The sequence below is a fragment of the Lytechinus variegatus genome, chromosome 9 (assembly GCF_018143015.1).
Source record: "Lytechinus variegatus isolate NC3 chromosome 9, Lvar_3.0, whole genome shotgun sequence".
Lineage (NCBI taxonomy): Eukaryota > Metazoa > Echinodermata > Echinoidea > Temnopleuroida > Toxopneustidae > Lytechinus > Lytechinus variegatus.
In genome coordinates, this window is record NC_054748.1 from 15611768 (window position 1) to 15639108 (window position 27341).

Genomic DNA, 27341 nt, shown 5'->3' on the forward strand with positions numbered 1-27341 from the left:
AGAGGTGTTTTACAGACTTGGGTTGATAAGCTAGAAGAGACATCAGACTTTGAAGGCATCAACCCATCACATCTGCCAGTGACCATCAGGGAGGAGGTTGGTCGCCTAGCAACACTATGCTTTACTCTTGATATCTATGCAAATGGAGATGGGCTTGCAGACGCTAGAGGATCAGAGGAGGCTCCTCAATCAGAAATGGAGAAAGGTAATGTTCAGGGTTCTCAGCCCATCAGGGAATTCAGGGAAAATTATTTTACTCTTTTCCAGTCACGGATAAATCAGGGAATTTGATATTAAAAATACCTCAAATGAGGGAAAAAATCATGGAATTTTGATCAGCCCAAAATTTGAAAGCAGGGTAGTCAGTCAGTCTCTGTTATATTTTGTTGCTTTTCCAAAGAACATCCATTGAATGACTGGTTTTGGTGGTACTTACTAGTTTTACATTATTGCTTTTATACTGAAAATATGTGTAATTCACTGCAATAACTTAAAAAACATGCAAAACTGGGAATGGGTTTGAATAATTATCAGGGAATTTTTAAACTTCATCAGGGAATTATGTTTTCTTGTAAAGCTGGGAATCCTGCTGTTAGCCGATTGTCTGTTGCTTCTTGTAAAGTGAAATGCTGCTGTTTTTTTTTCGTCACGCACCACGAACCATCAAATCGTCTGCGCACTTCGATGCGAAAGTTACTTTTGCGCACATTTAAAGAAAATTACTTTTTTTTAACAAGCATTTAAAGAAAATGTTTTTTTTAACAAGCAGTAAGTGCACCTACCAAGAGCAAATTATTTACCAGTGTCTATTAAAAAGTTCATGTATCCAAAGTTTCATCCCGTTCTTTATATTTTCTTGAAGTTAATTATTTACGCCACAGTGGGCAACGTAACAGAGAGGACGGTTCGTGGAACAGATACAGTGCACTTAACTATCGCATTGAAGTGCGCAGAGAGGATGGTTCGTGGTGTGCGTGCGACGAAATAGGTAGAAATCAAGCATGTTTCTACTCAACATTTTCTCGACCATGTGTAATTCATATGTGATATATGATCTCATATATGAAAGAAGAAAAGACAGATATTTAAGTTGTGAAAATTGTTTTTCGAAAAGATAGCAGTAGAAGCTAGAAAAAGCTACTAAAAATCATAATTTGCTCGTGGAAATTAAAATTTGGTGCACCGCTTTCCATTGTTCTAACTTAGTCATGCTTGCATTGTGGACATTGATATGTTCTTCAAATGAAGAAGAGATGCATATCTTTTCATTCATGTACATTTCATGAAGCAAATTTATGATCATGATAGCAAAAAATTACACTTCCTTTTTTTTTGGGGGGGGACGCATTGTATTCAGCGTTACATATGTATGGGTGTAAGGGGGGGTGAGAAATAAAGAGTACATGATATTAGAGTATGAATGCAGTGATAAACAGAATTGAAACTAAATTTGTAATCATTATCATTCTTATTTCAGAGTTGGATGAATGCAGATCTGTATTCATCAAGAAGCATTTCAGATTACTGGACAGACGGAGGATTATGGAGGTACTAAAATACAAGCAGAGCTGCTATCATGAAGCATTTAAAACTCTTCTGCAGTGTGAATGGGGTGAGTATTTGCTCCACTGTGGGGAACATGATCCATTGTACGACAAAAATATGTTTCCTTGTGAAAGGGGTACATGCCCAAATGCATGTATTTTGTACAGAGCCTCATTCAGGAAAATGAATTAGTTGAAGCCCTAATTGATCAGCTTTGATACTTCAAATTGGCATAAGTAGTATTTTCCAAGGCAGAGGAATACGGTAATAACAATAATATATAGCATTTATTAGCCGCTGATTTGTCCAGTTTCCAATTCAATGGCACACTATATATCACCCGGCTGTAGCTTCAGCTGCTAAAGGCACTAGGTGCATTTAAGAAATTCACCTCACCTGGGTTGAGTGCAGACAATGTAGATAAATTTCTTGCTGAAGGAAAACGCCCCTTTCAATGAAAGACGAGATTTGTAACCACTAGACCACAACGCCCCACTGTACCCCATGTTGTGAGTCCATTTATTTCTCAGTTTAATGCATCTGTTTTTTTTTTTTTTTTAACTGCAGCAACAAACAACTTTCCTGATGATCAAGACAGCCAAGATTTACAGGAAACCATTGATCAGTTATCGAGTGCCGACCTCATCTCCAGAAATCTGCCGCAGTATCTCGGCTTTCTGCAAAGGTACATGTATATCATCTCAATATACAGTATTACACTATATAAAGCAAGTACATTTATTATTATTTAACAGAAGTCTCTAGGCGCTGTAGAGTAAAGCAGCATGATTACCCTGCCTGCCAAATATCAATTTACCTCACCTGGATTGAGTGCAGCACGTTTTGAATCAATTTCTTGTTGAAGGAAATTACACCATCGCTTGGATTCAAACCTGCGACCCTCTGTATTTTTCAAACAGTTAAAAGAACAAAAGAAATAGTGAAGGAGGGACATCATCGTCTGTCTCATTCGCATGTCACTGAGTTGCCCATATCACTGATTTATGAAAAAAAGCGAACTTTAAAATTTCCTAACTTTCTTAATTTATTGTGTCCAGAGAATAAACCATTGGGCCACAAGACTCCATGTACCCTTGTAATCCCAGCCATGGCGTAATTTCCTTTATCAAGAAATTTATCCACATTGTGCTGCACTCAACCCAGGCGAGGTGAATGTGTACCCGGCAGGATTAATTCCTTGAATGCATGAGTGCTGAAAGGCAGCTCGAGCTAAAGCCGGGGTAACAATATTAATAACATCGCGCCTCGGAATAGAGTATTTCTAGATAGATGGCGCTATATAAATGGCTATTTTTATTATTATTATACCATTTAAAATCTTTTGTTACAGGCTTTGCAGCTTAGATTCCCAGAAAGCTTTGGATATGATGATATTGGACTATCCATCCATCAGCCCGTGGCATGTTTATCAGATACTACATGACCAGCCCAAGGATCTCATCCTGCATTATGTAGAAGCTTTCCCAAGGACTCACCCACATAGCAATAGGTAAACAGGCTTTCTTGTAATACAATGATCTGGAACTATTATTCTTTATAATTTTCTGTGTATTGATCTCTTATGAGCACTTCAATTTGAAATAGGGGTCTTTGTGGTTTTGGTCAGTTTAGAGTCCCCAATTTTTTTCTGTCGAGCCTTCTGATTGGTCCTTTGGCTGTGGTGCCTCCGTGATTGACCAGTCACATTCAGGCTTAGTACTGTCGTCCGTTCCCTCTGCTTCTCTTACACCTGTTTCGCTATCAACATGGGAAGACGATGTGGATGTCCTTACAGCGCAAGAGGACAGAATGGCTCCACAATTCAAGCAATGAAAAGGCGATGAATCCCATGGAATATAGAATTTATTAGAAAATGACTTTTTTCTAGTAAGATAATTTTGTTTAAAAAAATGGATGAATCCCACAGAATACAGGATTTATTAGAAAATGACATTTTTAGTTAGACAATTTCAAATAACAAAAAAAAGTATGTAGGGAAAATCATGAAAGTTTAAAGAAAATCCAAACATGTTCAAAGTGTTTGCCAAGACTTATTCGCATGGAAACTGATGTTTTTGTGAGAGTTGCTATTTTTACAGTACCTTATCATATGTCTATACAGTATGTCACTAAAGAACGTGGAGTGTAGTGTTTAGAACAGCGATGAACACCAAATTGGTATTTTAAAAAGGGAAAACTGGAGTCTCAATTTTTTTTTAGTTTGCATGCTCTCTTCCTGGCAACTTGCAGCGTATAACTTGGTTTTGTGACTGATATATATCTCTTTTTTTTCTCCAAAGGTATGCAATTGTTAGCTTGTATATTTTTGAATACACAATGATATCAATATTAAATGAACAATGAAACTCTATTTGAATTTAAGTTTGAAATCCACTTCAGGATTATCGTCAAGAAAAAAAATAATGAAGAAACTAATAAACAAACATATAAAGCAACCTGTATAGATAAATCTGGCTATATCAATCTCTTAAAAAAATGTATTGACATAGAAGGCGTTTATATCAAATAATTTACTCTTACATGTACCGTGTTTTGTAACCCTTCAGGACAAAATTCATAGATGAAGTGATGGCATTAAAACCACTGGTTTTAAGTCTAGCAGAAGCTGCAGTGACCTTTGACATGCCAAGTCCCAGTGACCTATTTTGTGATTGCGGCAAACTTCCAAAGTAAGTGAAATTTAAGATGAATTGGTTTCGTAATGTAACTGTCAAATTGGAGGACTTGTATGATAACAAATCATTTGAACATGGCCTCTAACAGGCATTTTTCATTTTTATTTTCACGGGTCACTTTTCACAACCTTCTGCCTGAATCTGCTACTGTGGATTTGAAATTGCAGTAAATGGGAATTACATATCTTGGGCTCTTTTTGTCTCGCCTGCATAGCAGAGCGAGACCATAGGCGGCGCTTTTCTGATGGTGGTGGTGACATCAACATCAAATCTTAGCCAAAGGCTAAGTTTTTAAATGTTATCATAATGTCAAAAGTATATGGGCCTACTTCATGAAACTTGGACATACCAGTTATCAAGTATTACTGAACATCCTGCTAGAGTTTGATGTGACACGACCAAGGTCATAGGCCATTTAGGGTCAATGAACTTAGACCATGTTGGGGAATCAACATCAAATCTTAAGTTTAAGTTTTTGGAATGTCATCATAACTTAGAAAGTATGCTGGCCTAGTTCATGAAACTTCAATATAAGGGTGATCAAGTATTACTGAGAGGTCATCACATTTATGAGTGTGTTATGACGATGCAGCACACTCGAGGGTATTCACAATTATGCGAAAGCAAGAGGCGCTTACGCCGAGTGCTTTTGCATAATGTGAATGCCAGAGAGTTGCTCGAATCGTCACTCACATCACGAATCTTAAAATGTGCATTAATTGTTTTATAAAACGGGTCCGCAAAATGAATTTTTCATGGAAATCTTGTTCAAATCCCTTCAACTTGTGTACGATCGCACAGACGAGGAGATCACAAGACTGTCAATTATGACATCACAGGCGTATCTACTATGCGCGCCTAAGTAGTAAGCGCATCAACATCCTAGCCAGCCTCTTTTACTGAACGCGTATTAGTTTTTACGTGCTATTGGAACTAATGCTGCACAAAAAATGCACAGTGCTGCACGAAAAATGCACGACTGGAAGGTTGCGCATAATTAAAGCATGAACACGTGACTTGAACACGCACTCACCATTGGCTACGTCCTTGAACCCGTTTTTGTCTCACCTGCGAAGCAAAGTGAGACTATAGGCGCCGCTTTTCTGACAGGCGGCGGCGGTGTCAACATCAAATCTTAACCTGAGGTTAAGTTTTTGAAATGACGTCATAACTTAGAAAGTATATGGACCTAGTTAATAAAACTTGGCCATAAGGTTAATCAAGTATTACTGAACATCCTATTAGAGTTTCATGTCACATGACCATGGTCAAAGGTCATTTAGGGTCAATGAACTTAGACCATGTTGGAGGAATCAACATCGAAATCTTAACCTGAGGTTAAGTTTTTGAAATGTCATCATAACTTAGAAAATATATGGACCTAGTTCATGAAACTTGGACATAAGGTTAATCAAGTATCACTGAACATCCTGCATGAGTTTCACGTCACATGATCAAGGTCAAAGGTCATTTAGGGTCAATGAACTTTGGCCGAATTGGGGATATCTGTTGAATTCCCATCATAACTTTGAAAGTTTATGGATCTGATTCATGAAACTTGGACATAATAGTAATCAAGCATCACTGAAAATTTTGTGCAAGTTTCAGGTCTCATGATTAAGGTCAAAGGTCATTTAGGGTCAATGAACTTTGGCCGAATCGGGGTATTTGTTGAATTACCATCATAACTTTGAAAGTTTATTGGTCTAGTTCATTAAACTTGGACATTAGAGTAATCAAGTATCACTGAACATCCTGTGCTCGTTTCAGGTCACATGACCAAGGTCAAAGGTCAATGAACTTTGGCCGAATTGGGTGTATCTGTTGAATGACCATCATAACTTTGAAAGTTTATGGATCTGATTCATGAAACTTGTACATAAGAGTAATCAAGTATCACTGAACATCCTGTTCGAGTTTCAGGTCACATGATCAAGGTCAAAGGTCATGTAAGGTCAATGAACTTTGGCCATGTTGGGTTTTTTGTTGAATAACCATCATATCTCTGTAAGTTTATTGGTCTAGTTCATAAAAAGTGGACATAAGAGTAACCATGTATCACTGAACATCTTGTGCGAGTTAGAGTAGTATTCAAAGTCAGCACTGCTGCTATATTGAACCGCGCGATGCAGGTGAGACGGCCAGAGGCATTCCACTTGTTTGTAAATAACTATTCAATAGTTATTTTTCAAATTCAGCACTGCTGCTATATTGAATGGTGTAATGCAGGCGAGACTGCCAGAGGCGTTCCACGTGTTTAATTTCTAGCACACTTTTGGGCATTTCGGGGGTGAAAATTTCGCCCAAGAGCTTGTGTGATTTTTCCCCCTGTGCCCTCTAGTTTGACACGATTGTTTCAGCACAAATTGGGGAGTGTGGGTCAAAGTGTTGCCTTTTCGAGAGCCAGTTATTTAATTTCTTCCTTAATGGTGATCATGCCTTTAATGATACTCCATTAAATGATTCAAATATCCATCATCAGCTATAGTTATGATCATTGAAATTTCCTCTTCCTCTCTTTGTGTATCTTATTTGTGATTTCATTCACCCAGGCTTGGGAGTCACCTGATAACATGGTCACATGACCTGATCCTCGACCGGATCCTGACCTCCGGTAGTGCTCCTGTAGATGATCTGTTACCTCTGTTCTTGAGGGCAGGCTACTGGAGGGGGGCAGTCGTCCTGTTACGCAGGGAGAAAGATCGCAAGATGGACGCTCTGAAGATCTGCATTCAACTTGGAGAAGTTGCATTAATTGATAAAGGTGAGAGCCAAGATGAAGTTCACCTATACATGTGTCATATCCTATGCCATTTGTATCACTTTTCTTCATTCAATATTGACCTAAATCAATTTCTGGAACACATCTCTTCATAGAACCTTCTAATATATTTAAGTATAAACATATAATGCACTCATTTCTTCTAAAGAAATAGACGGATGATTCTTATTATGGAGAGGGTCCACATGGCTGAGTGATTATTATTTCAGAAAACTGGATATTTAGCTAAACTCTCGGGCGCCCCGGGCGGCAGCTCTCTTTCCAAGGCAAGTCCCGTGATGCGTCTGCACAGGCACTAATCGGCGTTCCAATTTGGGAAAAGTGGGTCATCCAATGTTAGTAAACGGACTCTGTTAGCTTAGCGCATAGATGTTGGTTCTAAATTCTAAAGTAGGATATAAAACAAATATATCAGGCGTTTCCTTCATAGTGGGAATTATTAAAGCTTGGTTGGACTGGCAAAACTACTATTTTTGTCTCACCTGCGAAGCAAAGTGAGACTATAGGCGCCGCTTTTCCGACGGCGGCGGCGGCGGCGTCAACATCAAATCTTAACCTGAGGTTAAGTTTTTGAAATGACATCATAACTTAGAAAGTATATGGACCTAGTTAATAAAACTTGGCCATAAGGTTAATCAAGTATTACTGAACATCCTATTAGAGTTTCATGTCACATGACCAAGGTCAAAGGTCATTTAGGGTCAATGAACTTAGACCATGTTGGAGGAATCAACATCGAAATCTTAACCTGAGGTTAAGTTTTTGAAATGTCATCATAACTTAGAAAATATATGGACCTAGTTCATGAAACTTGGACATAAGGTTAATCAAGTATCAATGAACATCCTGCGTGAGTTTCACGTCACATGACCAATGTCAAAGGTCATTTAGGGTCAATGAACTTTGGACGAATTGGGGATATCTGTTGAATTCCCATCATAACTTTGAAAGTTTATGGATCTGATTCATGAAACTTGGACATAATAGTAATCAAGCATCACTGAACATTTTGTGCAAGTTTCAGGTCACATGATCAAGGTCAAAGGTCATTTAGGGTCAATGAACTTTGGCCGAATTGGGGATATCTGTTGATTTCCCATCATAACTTTGAAAGTTTATGGATCTGATTCATGAAACTTGGACATAATAGTAATCAAGCATCACTGAACATTTTGTGCAAGTTTCAGGTCTCATGATTAAGGTCAAAGGTCATTTAGGGTCAATGAACTTTGGCCGAATCGGAGGTATCTGTTGATTTACCATCATAACTTTGAAAGTTTATTGGTCTAGTTCGTTAAACTTGGACATTAGAGTAATCAAGTATCACTGAACATCCTGTGCGTGTTTCAGGTCACATGTCCAAGGTCAAAGGTCAATGAACTTTAGCCGAATTGGGTGTATCTGTTGAATTACCATCATAACTTTGAAAGTTTATGGATCTGATTCATGAAACTTGTACATAAGAGTAATCAAGTATCACTGAACATCCTGTTCCAGTTTCAGGTCACATGATCAAGGTCAAAGGTCATGTAAGGTCAATGAACTTTGGCCATGTTGGGGTTTTTCGTTGAATAACCATCATATCTCTGTAAGTTTATTGGTCTAGTTCATAAAAAGAGGACATAAGAGTAACCATGTATCACTGAACATCTTGTGCGAGTTAGAGTAGTATGCAAAGTCAGCACTGCTGCTATATTGAACCGCGTGATGCAGGTGAGACGGCCAGAGGCATTCCACTTGTTTATAATAGTAATTGCCAGACCAACCTCAAAAAAATAATTCCACTATACTTTCTCAAAGCCTGATATATTTGTTTATTACATGACCCCGTAGATAGATCCTTGGCATTTGATTGGTTGTGTGATATCGATCATTCGGACCATTTTTACAATGACATTAGTATCCATACATCGTGCAATTTTGGATCCATAAGATTTTGTCCATTGGGCATTGTTTCGGGCATTGTATGCGACATACACGATAAACAACAGACCGAGCTCGCACTGCATGATCATATTTTGCATCAAAACTGATAATTCTCTATGAAAAATCTAGTTTTAAGTGTCATGTAGGCTAATTAATGAATGTTCCTTCATACGTGCAATGGACAGAATACTTCATTCGGTAAAAGATGAAATGAATGATCAATTCAACTCGGCTACACCTCGTTCAATGGATCCTTTCACCTCATGAATTATTATGTCCATAGCACTCATGAACATTCATTACTTGTATATTATCTATACAATGCCTCATTTTAATACAGACATGATACCTGCTACTGAGGAAGAATGGAAAACAGTTTTGGGATGGATGAAGAAATGTCAGCCATCTTGCAAGGGAAAGGAACGTTTATCTCAGAGAAATTGCTTGAATTGTGGAGCCATTCTGTCCTCTTGCGCTGTAAGGAGGACATCCACATCGACTTCCCATGTTGACAGCGAAACAGGTGTAAGAGAAGCAGAGGGAACGGACGACAGTACTAAGCCGGAATGTGATTGGTCAATCACGGAGGCACCACAGCCAAAGGACCAATCAGAAGGCTTGACAGAAAAATTAGAGGAGAGTGAGATCAGTACTGTCCAAAGGGACAGTCACTTGGATGGATTGTGCATCTCATTAGAAGAAGGCAATGAAACTTGCAGTACTCTTCAAGAAACTGTACGAGAGGACCTAGCTTCAACTCACCCCCGGTCGAAAGCGACTGTTTCTGATTGGTCACCTACAGTCACATGGCAGAGAATAGCCTTTCTATTGGTCAGTCACCTGGGCGCTGTGGAAGGGGTAAAGCTTTTGATAGAGGCTCATGTTCCCGATGGATTTCTAACCAGGGAGTTTAATCAGATGTGCATCTATGCTTGCATATGGGAGAGAAGGCAAAGGTGAATATCTTTTCTTCAAATGAGAGTACATGTATTTGTTTTTTGTATATGTATTTGTGGAAGAGCCGTGGAATAGCGGTTCCGACTCTCGCCTTGTAAACAGAGGGTCGTGTGTTCGAATCCCACCGCGGGCTAGCGTCCCTTGCCAAGGCGTTAATCCACACTTTGCCACTCTCGACCCAAGTGGTAATGGGTTCCCGGTAGGATGTGAAAGATATTGTAGGTTTAAACTTGCCATTGCCATAATGAAGCTGCGATGAATGCAAGGAATGCTCCCCAGGGAGTGGAAATTGTGCACTTTTTGTGCGTGATTGAAATTAATCCAATGACCTGGGTGATAATGTGCTGTAAACTGCTTTGAGCCATTCTGGGAAAAGCGCTATATAAAAATTGGCTATTATTATTAGTAGTAGTAGTATTATTAGTTGTTCTGTCTTACCATCTACGCAGGGGCGGATCCAGGATTTTCCAAAAGGGGGGGCACATTTTCCCGAGGAAAAATTTGACAAGCAAAAAAACAAAACAAAACAGGTCTCTTTCAAGGGGGGGCACACTTCTGTTTCAACAGCATTTTTACATTACAAATTTTAATTGTGCCTCTCAAAGGGGGGGGGGGGCACGGGCCGGCTTTGCCCCCCCCCCCCCGATCCGTCAGTGCATCTACGTTTTGTCTTACCATATATGATACATGTACATTGTAGGTGGACCAAAAGCTATGCAATTTGTTTATAAACCATGAAAGCTATGACAAATTGGACAGATTTTCTATCTTTGATGATGAGTGGTAGATATTTTGGGGAACATTACCCAAGAAGAAAAGAGCACAAAAATTCACTCAAAACAAAAATCTGACATCTGTTGAACACCGCTTGAAACTGTGATCAGATTTAAAAGGGGCCTTGATACCGTACTTTACACTTGATTTGTCATGCAATGAAACATCAACTATTGTGCTTCATTTTCTATGATCTTGTACAATTATTGTAGGAAAGTTAAGAAGTCCAAGACAGAACTCCAAATCTGCAAATTGTAACAGACACTAATAGTAGTTTATCTGGGGCCCGTCTTACAAAAAATTGTGATTGATCTGATCATTCGCAACTACGGAAAGCCAGCAAAGTCAACACATATAATGCATGTTTGTTCAACAATTTTTCTAGATGTGAATGTATATCCATAAATTCATTGATTTCTTGACAATTTGGTGTGTTCTCCTTCGTTTACAAAAGACATTTTGTAGAGAAAATTATGACACTAGCGCCGGTCCGACAGTCCCAAACCGGTAAAAATTACTGTCGGCCAGTAACTTGTGGCATGAAAAGAACAAGTAAATTCTTGCTTGCAAGCACATGTTTAAAAGGGCGAATTATCAAATTTTCAAGTAGAGTCGTTTCACATTTTTTTTCCACTGATCTCACTACAACAGACTGGCGAATGTTACAGTGAGAAAATTTTTTAAAGAATACTCTTTTTGGTCAAAAAATGCTTTTTTACCCTTAGAAGAATACTCTTTTTGGTCAAAAAATACATTTTTACCCTTAGAAGAATACTCTTTTTTGTCAAAAAATACATTTTTACCCTTAGAAGAATACTCTTTTTGGTCAAAAAATACATTTTTACCCTTAGAAGAATACTCTTTTTGGTCAAAAAATACATTTTTACCCTTAGAAGAATACTCTTTTTGGTCAAAAAATACTTTTTTACCCTTAGAAGAATACTCTTTTTTGTCAAAAAATACTTTTACCCTTAGAAGAATACTCTTTTTGGTCAAAAAATATTTTTACCCTTAGAAGAATACTCTTTTTGGTCAAAAAATACATTTTTACCCTTAGAAGAATACTCTATTTGGTCAAAAAATACATTTTTACCCTTAGAAGAATACTTTTTTTTGTCAAAAAATACTTTTACCCTTAGAAGAATACTCTTTTTGGTCAAAAAATATTTTTACCCTTAGAAGAATACTCTTTTTGGTCAAAAAATACATTTTTACCCTTAGAAGAATACTCTTTTTGGTCAAAAAATACATTTTTACCCTTAGAAGAATACTTTTTTTTGTCAAAAAATACTTTTACCCTTAGAAGAATACTCTTTTTGGTCAAAAAATATTTTTACCCTTAGAAGAATACTCTTTTTTGTCAAAAAATACATTTTTACCCTTAGAAGAATACTCTTTTTGGTCAAAAAATACATTTTTACCCTTAGAAGAATACTCTTTTTGGTCAAAAAATACATTTTTACCCTTAGAAGAATACTCTTTTTGGTCAAAAAATATTTTTACCCTTAGAAGAATACTCTTTTTGGTCAAAAAATACATTTTTACCCTTAGAAGAATACTCTTTTTGGTCAAAAAATACATTTTTACCCTTAGAAGAATACTCTTTTTGGTCAAAAAATACATTTTTACCCTTAGAAGAATACTCTTTTTGGTCAAAAAATACATTTTTACCCTTAGAAGAATACTCTTTTTGGTCAAAAAATACATTTTTACCCTTAGAAGAATACTCTTTTTTGTCAAAAAATACTTTTACCCTTAGAAGAATACTCTTTTTGGTCAAAAAATATTTTTACCCTTAGAAGAATACTCTTTTTGGTCAAAAAATACATTTTTGAGCATGATCGGTTAAGGGTTCGCATTGAGGTGAAAATTTTTTTTTATAGTACTTTTATCAAATTTGCTTTTAAAATAATCTTTGATATCTCAGGTTTCAAAAAACTAAGTTTCATCAAGATTGATGATTCCGAAAGTACCGGAATAGTCCATTTTATTCATGGGGGTGCTGCTACCTCTCATCACGGACGGACATTTCTACTCAAATTGAATTCACTCTAGTTTTATTGTTTTTAAAGTTACTCTAATTTGGTTTGGATGTTCTTGCACTCTGAACATTACTATATTATCAGACATAATATAGTAGAAAAAAAATATTGGGAAGTAATTTTTTTTGGTAGGTGTTAACATTTCCATTTTGAAATTTCCGTCCGTGATGGAAAAAAAGATGAAAAGTTTTTTATTCTTTATCAGAATAGAAATAAAAAATAGAAAGGTTTAGAGGTATCTCTCTAAACACTGTACATCATTTTATTTTAACATAGCTGAAATCCATACATTTTATCCATATCATAAACTCAATCAAAAATGATCACGGACGGACATTAATTTCATCACGGACGGACAAAGTTAATTCACTCAAATTCATTACACTCTAGTTTTATTGTTTTCAAAGTTACTCCAATTTTTTTTTAATGGTCTTGCACTCTGAACATTTATCTATCATCAAACATATTAGCAGGAAAAAAATATGGGAAGTAAACTTTCCTTGTAGATGTTAACATTTCCGTCCGTCCGTGATGAAATTAATGTCCGTCCGTGATCATTTTTATTAGGATAATGTCTATGGATTCAGCTTTTTATTCTTTATCAGAATAGAAACAGAAATAAAAGTGTGTAGAAGTATTTCACTGGACACTGTACATCATTTTATTTGAACATGTAGCTAAAATCCATACATTTTATGCATATAATAAATCAATCAAAAATGATCACGGATGGACATTAATTTCATCACGGACGGACGAGTGAAATACTTGTGGAAAGATTCATATATGCAAATGAGAAACTTTGCTGAGTAGATTATGAATTTGATTTTAGCTTCTAATTGCAGTGAAAAATGGCTCTGAGAATTATTCAGAACTCAAATGGAATAAACCTACAACTCTTCACAATTTTTTGTGATATCTTTGTTTGGCCGTTATTGGGGCTATATTGTTGTCAGAAATTTTTTTTAAACATTATTGGAATGCAGATAGAGTTGAAAAGCTACATGTACATGTATATGCCAAAAAAGCGGGAAACAAAGTATGGCAAGAACAAGTCCAAAGCTGTAGATTTCACCAATTCAAGCTTGCAGAAAGTGATGGAGAAGAAGTAGAATGCAATGCATAATCTGATAAGCAGAAAAATCAATTTTTCCATGTACAAACCTATGGCTTCACAATGCTTCTAAGAGAACATGACATCACAGTCTTGAGGTTTGTGAAAATTACATGAATACCTTTTTTCGAAGTCCATTTTGGAGCTAATTTTAAGCAAATTGCTATCTGGTAAACTGTGAAAATGCATAAAGCTTGCACTGCAGTGTTTAGAAGTTTTAATAAGCTTTGGATTGGAATATCAAGTTCAATTTTGGATTCGGTCAGGGCCTAAATACATGAGGGCTGTTTATGTTATGGGGTGTCTCCGCTTTGTATGTGCAAAAGATGGATTTAAAGAGAGCCCCTGACAAGTGTTGATCCAACAAACAAGCATAAGGATCAGCAACCTGTTGATCTTTTCAATTTAGTTTTTGGACCTTAAAAAAACATCTTTTTGGAAAAAAAATACTTGAATCAACATGATCATTAATCAACTAGCTGTGGATTTTGAACCTACTAGTATTCTACAATTTAAAAAGACAATATTCTTTACATTCGATTTTGACAAGAACTGTGTTTAGAGCAATCGTATGTCTAGATTATACTGTGCGTCTAGCACCCAGGGGGGCCACTTACATTGACGAGTGGATACCATGCACGACCAAAAAACACGTAAAAAGGATGTCTTTTTCACGATAGGGCACGTTACGTACGTAACGTGATAAGGGTGTCAAAAACACAAAAATATTGAAAACAGGGTATCTATTTCACTAGGAAATTACGTGTTTACAGTGTAGGGTCGAATTTGCGGGGATGATGAAACAAAATTAAAATGTTTTATAAAGGATGTCCTTTTTGCCCCAACACTTTGTGTTTAGAGTCCGATTTGCGCGAGGTGCAGAAGGTGGGATCGTACTAAACCAAACTACTGTAAAGCCGACGACCGAAGGACCCGGAACAATAAAACATTCCTGTACTTGTTTAGGGGTTAATTTCAGGGAATATTTGCCAAGAGTATCGTTTTGTTTCCAATACTTGTTAAGGGGTGCATTTTCAGAATATGGAAATTACGTGATTAGGGTGCTTTTCGAGACCCCATGGTCGCGCATGGTATCCACTCGTGAATGGAAGTGGCCCCCCGGGGTCTAGCATAGAAATCAAGTTGCTTCATCTTAAATCAAGTTGCAGCAACTTGATTGAAGTTGTAGCAACTTGATTGTGCCACTAATACTGTTTAATATTATTAAAATATGTACAAATCATCAATACAATAGCATTTGTTTACCCAAAAAAGTATTAAGAACTTCTTACAGAGTTCTTCCATTGTATTTTGATAGTGTCCGTCCGTGATGTCCGTCCGAGATGTCCGTCCGTGATGGAAAATATTTGCAATTCTCTCAAAAGTTTGATATTGGTTAAGAATTCAATATGCTGAACATAGAAGCTAACATACCCGAGTGTTAGTTGCATTAACAATTATTGGTCCATGTAAAGCTGTTTAGATAGAAACAATAAAAATGTACAAAAATTCTAAAAACCACATTTCTATCATGTCCGTCCGTGATATGGCACATTTAGTGGATACCTATGTTTGTAGGTAACCATGGCAACAAACTTTTTTCATCATTCAGCATACTTTGTCCTACCCTTCACTATAAAACACAAAGGAACCTTGTTCATCTTATTCCTAATTTGTTACAAGCCTTCAAAACTTTCAAAATCTATCAAATGTCCGTCCGTGATGAACCGATCATGCTCTTTTACCCTTAGAAGAATACTCTTTTTGGTCAAAAAATACATTTTTACCCTTAAGTAGAAGAATACTCTTTTTGGTCAAAAAATACATTTTTACCCTTAGAAGAATACTCTTTTTGGTTGTAGAAGGTTGGCAGGTCTGGATCAATCTTAAAGGGGAATCCAACCCAAATAAAAACTTGTTTTTATAAGGAAAAGAAAAATCAGACAAGTTGATAGGTGAAAGTTTGAACAATATTGGACAAACAACAAGAAAGTTATGAATTTTTAAAAGTTGTAAATATTGGTAATCACTATACCCATGGAGACTTCAAATTGGCCGCATATGGGATGCCATAGTGATGTAAGGCAAGGACTTCTCTTCCATGTACTCCAATACATATTATGGCTAAACTGTCATTTTTCCCAAAAGTTTTATTTCAAATTATATTTTTCTTTCATGAGGACATAAAACAATATACTACCTGGGTTATATTTAGATTACTGCCCCAGGGGAATGGGTACTAAGGAGAAAACCACAAATCCCTGATAATAAAGTACATGGCCTATGGGAAAGTTGTCCTTGCCCCTTGTCATAATTTATTTACGCAGTTGCCAATTTGAAATCTACATAGAATTAGTGATCTCAATTTTTAAAGCAGCTATAACTTTCTCATTGCTTGTCCGATTTCTTTCAAACTTTCACCATTCTGTTAAATTTATTTTTCTCCTTCCCAACATAAAATTTTATGGCCAAGGCTGGATTCCCCTTTAACTCTTTGTGAGATGCGGCCCTGGTGTGAAAGATACTCTCTGAAACGATAATCATTCCTCCTCCTTTACAGCTTGCTAAGCCATGCGATGATAGAAGGAACAGATACTTATCTCTGGTCTAAAAGACACCCCCTTCTGGGACCGGTCCTACAACACGCCATGATGAAGGAGTACCAGGATAGCATGGAGGGGTGCAAAGATACCAGTAGTCAGGAGGAGAGGGTAAGTCAATGTACAAGGTTCTGTGATAGTTGGCACCTGTTGCATAAAACTTTTTACCTGAGAAAACTCCGGTAAAAAATGAAAACTAAGGTTAGACTGACTTCAGCCAATCACTTTAACACAGGGCAAAAACACAGGTTAAAAAACCTGAGTTTTCTCAGGTAAAAAGTTTTATGCAACAGGCCCCTGGTGGGTGTTTCATAAAGCTGTTCGTAAAGTTACGAACGACTTCACGCACGACTGGAACGTGTTCTTCGGTCATAACTCAATTACATAGTGATATCACATAGCACAAGAAAGGATCACCAGTCATGCGTAAAGTCATTCGTATCTTACGAACAGCTTTGTGAAACACCCACCAGGGGGCCGTTTCATGAAGCTGTTCGTAAGTTATGAGCGACCTTAAGAACGACTGGTGATCCTTTCTTACAGGCTAAACCATCGCCTAGTCAATATACCACTTACTGCAAGAAGGGATCCCCAGTCCTTAAAGTCGCCTTTTAAGAACAGCTTTATGAAACACCCACCTGGGCCCTGTAACACAGAGGTTAGCGATTAATTGTTCACTTGATTTTCACGATTGATTGTACATTGTAGTCGATGCAATCAATCGTAGAAAATGGTTCTACGATCATTGCTAAGCTTTGTGTTTTACGGGGCCACTGGTGGCCATTTCGTAAAGCTTCTTGTATGTTACAAGTGACATCAAGAATGACTGGTTATCACCTAGGAACATTTAATGGTGAATATCATTTACCACAAAAAAGGATCACTAGCTATTCTGAAAGTCCCTCTTGACTTATTATGAACAGCTTTATGAAACGGTCCCTTGGTGGGTTTTTCCATATAGCTGTTAGTGAGTTACATTCGATTATAAGAACGACTTTTGATCCTTTTGGTAAATGATATTCACAAAATATTTATTGAAGTTGATTTAGAGCCTGAGAGAGGATCACCAGTCGTCCCGTAAAGTCGCTCGTAACTTATCAAACGCCCACCAGGTGGTTGTTCCATATGATTGTTGGTAAAGTTACAAACAACTTTACAATGGCTTAACACTCAACTGGAAGATGATGTTCTGTGCTCAGTCAACCATGGTGGTTGAGGGGTAAACGAAGAGGGGGGGGGGTGAAAATCACACAAAAAACCCTACCCAAAAGTTACAGAAATTTAAATTATATTTAACATCTTTAGGTCAATGAAATGGCCATATATTTTCCATGTTTCCTTGTAATTGTTTTGATTTACTTGGAAACTATCAAGAGAATTCAGAATATTTCCTTCTTTCTTGACTCTGAATGTTTGTTTTCAGTGGATATTTGACTGTTGGTCTACCTGCATAAATATCTACTTGCGGGACTACAATAAGTTGAGATTATGTGTTTTCCTCCATATGGTCAAATGGTTGTCAAAATTAGAAAAATGGGTGTGCTATCATGAACTGTCGTTTAAAAAGCGTTAAACATTTTGACTCTGCCTTCATGCACACCCTCGAAGATCATTCAACATGTCTTAATTGAGGATACTGTGAACGCTGTTATTTTCGCGGGATTAATTTTTCGCGCTCGGGCGGCTTCAAACATATTCGCGGGTTTTTAAATTCGCGCTGCACACTCCATAATCACAAAGTCACTTCCTTCTTGCCATCTCAGAATGGTTTTAATTAAAATTTCAGCAACGAAATTGTATTTTCTGATCATAATTTTAGCTCTAGGGCGGCATAATTCAACATTGTTTTGATCTAATCATGAGCTTTGTGACATTTAGCGCAACTTTTCTTTGCGGGGCGGACATCGGGAAACGGGCAAAACGGAGGCGCTGCTAGCTGCTGCTGCTGCTGGCCTGGTATAGATGGCCGAGCACCGGGTAAGGATCGGGGGGACTACGGCTATTCGAAGTGCATGGGATCAATCAAACACGGGCGATCGACCCAATGTCTTCTCAAAAACTAAACAGATCTAAACACTCACCAATCAAACAGCAAAAGCAATTTATATTTCAACCAAAATCATAATTTAAATACCGATCTGCGACTGTTAAAATGATTGCATTGCTTTTAGAACAAATTCTCGCGATGCACACAATATTGGAGCTGAAGCTTGCTTGCGTAAATGCCGCCCTCTTTAGATCAAATTGTGCAATCTTTTTGCCAAAACGATACACGCAATTGAACCGTGGTTCAAAACTTGCATTAAAATAGATGCTCATAAATTCGCGTGTTTTTAAATTCGCACTCGCCGATCTTGCCGCGAAATGCGCGAGAATTTCCACACCGCGAATATTTCCACTTTTACAGTATCTGTCATCCAAGTAAAGACAAATTCAGTATGTTTTGTGTAATGATATCTGTTATATTTTTGTGAAGATTTAAGTGAAAAAGTAAATTAGTCTTGTTTAATGATACATTTATCTGTTATATTTCCTGTGTAGGTCCTCCAAGTATAGACAAATTCAATATGTTTTTGTGTAATTGAATATCATTTTTCTGTGTAGGTCCTCCATGTAAAGAAGCTTCTATCCCAAGGAAATCACTTCATTGAAGATCCTAGAACTCATTGGGGTCAGTTTACCAACTTAAGCAGGTAAGAAGAAATTCAGTCTGTTGCTCATGCACACAATTTCTTTGAAAATCTGATAGCAATGGATCATGTACTGTAGTGTGCATCCGACTTAAGGGTAGCTTTATTGTTAGGAGTCTGATCCAACAACTGCTCTTCATGTTGCCTTTGACATTCTTCTGCGTCCCCTATCCCAATGACTAAATTTGGTGAGCTTACAGAATTTTATGGCTGTTAATATAAAAGCTGTTATTTTCGCGCGTGGCGGCTTCAAAACATATTCGCAGGTTCCTGAATTCGTGCTGCACGCTCCATAATCATAAAGTCACTTCCTTCTTCCCCATCTGTGAATGGTTTTAATTAACATTTCAGTAATGAAATTGTGTTTTCTGTTCATAACTCTAGCTCTAAAGTGGCATAATCCAGCATTGTTTTGATCCAGTCATGAGCTTTTGTGACATTTAGCGCAACTTTTCTTTGCGGGGTAGACATCGGGAAGGCAAAGCGGAGGTGCTGCTGGCCTGGTATGGATGGGCGAGCACTGGGTAAGGATCGGGGGATTACGAATATTCAAAGTGCATGGGATCAATCAACAAACCTGGGCGATCGAAAAGACGTCTAAACACTCAACAGTCGACCAGAAACAGCATCTTATATTTCAAGCAAATTTTTTTCAATACCGCTCTGCGGCTGTTCAAAAAATGATTACATTGGAACAAATTCTCGTGATGCATATGATTTTGGAGCTTAAGCTTGTTTGCTTGCTTAAATGTCGCCCTCAATAGGTAAAATTATGGGGTCTCTTTGCCAAAACTAAAATAGATGCTCATAAATTCGCACTCGCCGATCTCGCTGCGAAATCCGTGAAAATGTCCACTTTTACATTAAATGATCATGAGCATTGGAAAGTTAGGAAAATTTGTAAACATTGACACAAAAGTGATTGATAATATCAGTTCTTAATTTTTCTGACTAGCTTTACATTTTCATATCAAATGTCTGCATGTTTTATACAGGATATGCTCCTTGTGTCAGCAGCCTCTTTCACAGAACCTCTTCCAAGAAGCAACTGGCTGTTTGATCTTCCCTTGTGGTAAGTGAATGATATATGACCAGGGGGAGGTTTCACAAAGATTTGATTCTGACTAAATCCCAGCGCACACTATGCGACGTGATTGCACTAGGATGCGATTGAAACAGAATCGCAGAGTGTGTGCCAACCTACAATGGGTTGGTTTCACAAAGATTTGATTCTGACTAAATCCCAGCGCACACTATGCGACGCGATTGCACTAAGATGCGATTGAAACAGAATCGCAGAGTGTGTGCCAACCTACAATGGGGTGGTTTCACAAAGATTTGATTCGGACTAAATCCCAGTGCACGCTACATATATGCAACGCAATTGCAGCAAAATTGCAGAGTGTGCGCGCCAACCTACCACGCGCTGCAACTGAGACCAGCTTTGTTGTAGTAGGATCACAGACCACATCTCAAACATTTAACATGTCACATCTTCCTGTGATTTTGTCTCACCTGCGAAGCAAAGTGAGACTATAGGCGCCGCTTTTCCGACGGCGGCGGTGACGGCAGCGGCGGCGGCGGCGGCGTCAACATCAAATCTTAACCTGAGGTTAAGTTTTTGAACATCCTATGAACATCCTATTAGAGTTTCATGTCACATGACCAAGGTCAAAGGTCATTTAGGGTCAATGAACTTAGACCATGTTGGAGGAATCAACATCGAAATCTTAACCTGAGGTTAAGTTTTTGAAATGTCATCATAACTTAGAAAATATATGGACCTAGTTCATGAAACTTGGACATTAGGTTAATCAAGTATCACTGAACATCCTGCATGAGTTTCACGTCACATGACCAAGGTCAAAGGTCATTTAGGGTCAATGAACTTTGGCCGAATTGGGGATATCTGTTGAATTCCCATCATAACTTTGAAAGTTTATGGATCTGATTCATGAAACTTGGACATAATAGTAATCAAGCATCACTGCAAATTTTGTGCAAGTTTCAGGTCTCATGATTAAGGTCAAAGGTCATTTAGGGTCAATGAACTTTGGCCGAATCGGGGGTATCTGTTGAATTACCATCATAACTTTGAAAGTTTATTGGTCTAGTTCATTAAACTTGGACATTAGAGTAATCAAGTATCACTGAACATCCTGTGCGCGTTTCAGGTCACATGACCAAGGTCAAAGGTCAATGAACTTTGGCCGAATTGGGTGTATCTGTTGAATTACCATCATTACTTTGAAAGTTTATGGATCTGATTCATGAAACTTGGACATAATATTAATCAAGCATCACTGAACATCCTGTGCGCATTTCAGGTCACATGACCAAGGTCAAAGGTCAATGAACTTTGGCCGAATTGGGTGTATCTGTTGAATTACCATCATAACTTTGAAAGTTTATGGATCTGATTCATGAAACTTGTACATAAGAGTAATCAAGTATCACTGAACATCCTGTTCGAGTTTCAGGTCACATGATCAAGGTCAAAGGTCATGTAGGGTCAATGAACTTTGGCCATGTTGGGGTTTTTTGTTGAATAACCATCATATATCTGTAAGTTTATTGGTCTAGTTCATAAAAAGTGGACATAAGAGTAACCATGTATCACTGAACATCTTGTGCGAGTTAGAGTAATATTCAAAGTCAGCACTGCTGCTATATTGAACCGCGTGATGCAGGTGAGACGGCCAGAGGCATTCCACTTGTTCTGCATTTTTCAGCCAAGCCGGTTTGTTGTAGACGATGATGTCATGGCCGATTTGCTGCGCTTCTGCAATTTTGATCTTCTCTAAATTGAAATTGTAACTTCTTACATGGATATTTGTACTTATACTTATTATTGCAATAAACAGGGATTACCAGGACCCTATTGAATTTTGAGATAGCTTAAAAAAGCGTATCCTGAGCTATAAAATGATATACATGTATAACTTGTGAAAATTGATCAACAACCACTCACACAAGTACTTTAATAGTTGAATGGCGAAGAAGAATTCTTCAGCGTGAGCTTCAAAGGACAAGGAGAAAAGAAAAAAAGGGTTGGGTTCTACTCAGGCATACATACAATTTGGGTACTCCAAGCATTCCTTAAATGGGGAATAATTATTATTATTTCCTCTTTCTGTAGACCACCGATCTTTCTTTCATTTTGAACTTCTCTACATTGAAAATTGTAATTTCTTGCATGGATACAGGACTTGTTACATATATGTCATGGTGGTCAGTGCATGGATATACAAGCAGTATACAGTAGTACATGTATATACAGTACATTGTATACCGTACAGCCCCTATGGATAAATGACATTTTTTTCTTTGATAAGATGTATTTCGCAAATATTTGTCAACCCAAATTTAGAGGAATAAAAGCAATATACATGTAGATATATGAAGCTGCGTACTACTGATCAACTGGTATCGTCTAATATTCAAGAACCACGAGACGATGGAACCTAATTTTGGGCTGAAAAAAGGGTCTAAAAATTTGAAAATTTAAGTAAAATCACCTCTTAACTCTGGAAATAATGATTTAAAAGTACTAATTTTCAGAAAAACAAATTGCCTGCTGCAAAAAGGATATGAATAGATACCAAAACCAGAGAAAAAGACCACCAAATTAAGAAGTTGTGGCCAAAACTTGTGGGGGTTTTGGCAGCCATTTCGGATTTTGGCCTGGCACACTTTTTTCTCGGACCTGAGACAAACAATATCATATCATGTTGAGATAAGGTAAAAGGAATTTAAAAATATTATTGGCACAGTTAAACCAAGAATCACTCGTTTATAGCCCAGTCCTAGTATAACTTGTCAAACTTGATCAACAACCACTGGTACTTTAATAGTTGAATGAAGAAGAAGAATTCTTTAGCGTGAGCTTCAAAGGACAAGGAGAAAAGAAAAAAGGGTTTGGTTCCACTCAGGCATACATGATTCTATGCATAGTGTTGATGCAGTATAGGTGAAATTTCCAAGCAGTCTGTAAAAAATGTAAATAGTGTCAAAGAAGCTATTGTATCTCAGCTTTTTTTACCTTAATACTACTTCTAATTTCGACACTATGATAAGGAAGAACTATCCTTTCAGATAAGTTTAAGTTTTTCTTTTTATTTTAAGATGAAATCACCATTTTGGGCGATTTAAAGAGAACTGTCTTTGGTGACTTTGTTGTTTTGGTCGTCACAGTTGATTTAACAAATAGAAATCAATAGAATGTTTTATAGTTGACTAGTTTTGAATGCCTCTATCCAAGGTAAAATCATCACAGAATCACTACAGCGTTTCTTCTGTCTTCTCTGCAACGTCAGAGGATAATGTAGGATTATATAGTAGTATTGAAATAACGCTCCAGTTATTGAAGGGGTACTCTTGGGTTAGAATACTTGTTAGTGCATCTGAATAGATAGAGTAAAATTCACCAAGCAAAATTCTGTAAATTTGATCGAAATCTTATAACAAATAATGAAGTTATTGGGTTTTAAAGTTTAGCAATTACTGCCATGAAAATCAAATAGTTCGGCAGATGTCATGTTCCCATTTTCATTTTCTTATGTTATTACATGAAATCATTTTATATTTTCATTTCTTGTGTATATGATGTGTCTCCCTTGTTATGAATTTGCATCAATAATAATAATAAATTGCACTTCTTTCATGCTGAATCCACTCTGTAAAATGCTCAATCCTTTCTCATTCTTGGTAGACAAAATTGGAATATATATAAATTCATATAGTAAAATAGAAAAGAATATTGGGATGTGACGTCATCAGCATGCTCTTCGCATACTAATGAAGACATGCAAAAAACTGTTTCACCAAGATAATTCTAAATTTTGCTATTCCTTATCCGATTTTGATGAAATTTTTAGTGTTTTGTCTGTCTGATTTGATTATATCCGTGCAAATCATATCATATTCAGCCTGGAAGTACCCCCCTTTAACCCCCTTTAACGGAGAAAAACTTCTTATACAATCAATACCAATCTAAATAAGAATCTATGAATTGTTTATTGCCAAGTTACTAATTTCATGAAATATTGTCAAGAAAATTATGAATGTACGAATATACATCATGTCTAGAAAACAATTTGAATGAACATGCATTTTAGATGTTGACGTTGCTGGCCATCTATAGTTGTGGTTGATTGGATCAGTCGCAGCTCTTTGTAAGACAGTGCCCAGTTGTCTGTGGGATTATTTCCAATTCATCTTATTCCACTTTGTCCATTTGCCAACCCGTCTACCACTTTTGGTCTACCATCAGTTCATCCACTATCCACATGGTCTAATTGCCAATTCGTCCACTCGCCATTTCATGTAATAATCAGTTGGTACAATAGCCATTTCGTCCATACACCATTTGGTCTAATTGGACCAAGTGTTAATTGTGCAAATGAATGAATATGAAATGGATATTAGACCAACTGGTTATGAGACGGAATGGTGATTAGGCAAAGTGATGATTGGACCAAATTGTTATTGGACCAGATGGTTTTTAGATGAAATATTGTTGGACGGAATGGCGTGAGACTAAATTGAAGGAGACCATATGGTAAGTGGACGAGTTGGCAGTAGACGAATGGGCAATTTACCGTTTTGTGTGTGGAAGATTCAATGCAAAATGATGTTCGTATTCTGTGGATCAGACTGTACAAGCCATGCTATAATCCATTATACAACTCCCAAGAATGTTCTGTAATCCGATTGGTCCAATCAGATCACATGATATACAGTGAATTGCACTATTGCATCCAAAAGTCCTATCCTGCACTCTGACGTCAGAGTGCAGGATAGTACAAGGTGACCTGGAGTGATCTAGAATTTAAATCAAATCATAGCATTCGGGGCAAGTCAGTAACATGGGAGAGGAGGGGATTGTATTAAACAAACAATGTGCATTTTTTTGCATTTGTATCAAACAAACAATGTACATTTTTGTGCATAGAGGACCTAAATAATGAACTCTGTGCTCGACTCGTCTAATGGATATACCGCACTCGGTTCTGCAGACCTCGGTGCGGTATATCGACTGGCTCTTCTCGCACATTGTTCATTATTTGGCCCTGCATGCACGCACTTACATGTATATGTATATTTTCACAAATCCTGTTTTTATTTCATTGACAGGCCATGCATTCCATATACCCTGCATTCCGGAAAAGGCGTGTACCTTCTGTTACTATGGCAACCAAGAGAAGCACACCTGAGCATGCATCAGTCTATCAACCATCTACAAATAAGGCATGTAGATGACCCGGGTCCTTTTTTTTTAAGTTGTCACAATTCATGAGAATAATTTCTTTACAGTTGGCTAGCCCATGCACATTGACAGTTGTGCTCAAAAGTTTGTGAACCCACCACAAAATACACTCCTCTGTGCCGAGTGTAGAATGTACATGTAGTCAACAACACTACAATGTTCAGTGGCGAGCCCAGACAAACAAACTTAAAGGTCAAGTCCACCTCAGAAAAATGTTGATTTGAATCAATAGAGAAAAATCAGACAAGCACAATGCTGAAAATTTCATCAAAATCGGATGTAAAATAAGAAAGTTATGACATTTCAAAGTTTCGCTTATTTTCAACAAAATAGTTATATGAACGAGCCAGTTACATCCAAATGAGAGAGTCGATCATGTCACTCACTCACTATTTCTTTTGTTTTTTATTGTTTGAATTATACAATATTTCAATTTTTACGAATTTGACGATTAGAACCTCCTTGCCTGAAGCACAAAATGTTAAAATAATGGAATTCCATGTGTTCAGTGAGGAATGAAACTTCATTTCACATGACAATGACGAGAAAATAAAAATATTTCATATTTCATATAATAAATTACAAAAGAAATAGTGAGTGAGTGATGTCATCAACTCTCTCTTTTGGATGTAACTGGCTTGTTCATATAACTATTTTGTTGAAAATAAGCGAAACTTTTGAAATGCCATAACTTTCTTATTTTACATCCGATTTTGATGAAATTTTCAGTGTTATGCTTGTTGAATTTTTCTCATTTTATTCAAATCAAGTTTTTGTTGGGGTGGACTTGTCCTTTAAAGCCCCTTTCACAACGGATGGTGCGACTGCTTACAACCATTGCGATTCTGTCCAACATATATTGTGACCAAATCATCACAAACGATCGCCGAGCAATTGTGACAGCCCCTTTATTGAATGTTATACCTGAACTTTATCCCCTTACTTCACATTCCAGAACTTGAACACTTCAGAAATGTTCATGTTGTGGTGGAATTCACTAACCTTTGTATAGCATCACTTCATATAATGTACCTAGGGAATGATCTTGGATTTAACAAAAATGGGGCCCCAATTTTTTTATGGAAAAGGGTCCTTCAACAGGAAGGATGTGCCCCCGACCCTTCCACTCTTGCCCATACCCATAGAGACATCGGAACAAAGGGACGAGTGGAAACACCACGGCTGAAAATGGGTTGCCTTAAATAAAGTCTTTGGCCCGTATTCTGAAGTCAGGTTTAACTTAAACTCAGGTTGAAAGTGGTGGTTTAAGTATGGACAGCCAATCGTTACATAATCACTAATAGTAGAGACATCCTACTTCAGCTCATTCGGCTCTCAAATCATTTATAATTGTGTAGGAAGCATAAATGATTGTCTTCACCATCGATGAATCAGGAAATAGCACAGTAAACATAGAAACATACAACTTAATAAAAATTTTGACTTTCCATACTTAAACCACAACTTTATACCTGAGTTTAGACTTCAGAATACGGGTCTTTGTCTCAGAATTTTGATTTGAACCATGTATCGTGGCGGGGCTGATAAATCCTTGTTTCTGAAAAAAAAAAAAATTGAGGCCATCTTCGAAAAGGCTGTTCTTTTTTTTAATATAGCAATGGTGGCAGTCCAATGTTGTCTGAAAACAGTCTACTAGACTCTGTGAAGAACTCTTTGTGAGGAAAACAAGGTTGCTACCCATGTTATAACACTATAATCCAGCTTATTTTGAGCTGTCATCAAAACATTTAAACTTTGAGATACAAGGTTTTAGCGTTACTGTACCATAAGTGTCATATAACGATGATCAGGGGGCTATTTTGCTATGCTGTTCTTAAGATATTCATAACTGGTGACAGTTTCTTGTGCTAAATTGTGCTAATTTTCCTGGTTTTAGTAATGAAATAGGACTTCATTTCTAATAACCCTCCTCAAACTCAAACTTTG

At 37.2% G+C, this 27341-nt stretch overlaps 1 protein-coding gene across 1 annotated transcript; it reads left to right on the plus strand.

Annotated features, from left to right (window-relative positions):
* On the plus strand, window positions 1-25619 carry LOC121421834. Its single transcript, XM_041616636.1, has 11 exons — window positions 1-205; window positions 1478-1612; window positions 2113-2230; window positions 2897-3055; window positions 4113-4235; window positions 6794-7005; window positions 9290-9905; window positions 16397-16547; window positions 19041-19129; window positions 20122-20198; window positions 25262-25619. The coding sequence occupies exons 1-11, from the start codon at window positions 196-198 to the stop codon at window positions 25339-25341; spliced, it is 1770 nt and encodes a 589-aa protein (XP_041472570.1). The 5' UTR covers window positions 1-195; the 3' UTR covers window positions 25342-25619.
* Window positions 25620-27341: the final 1722 nt, after the last annotated feature.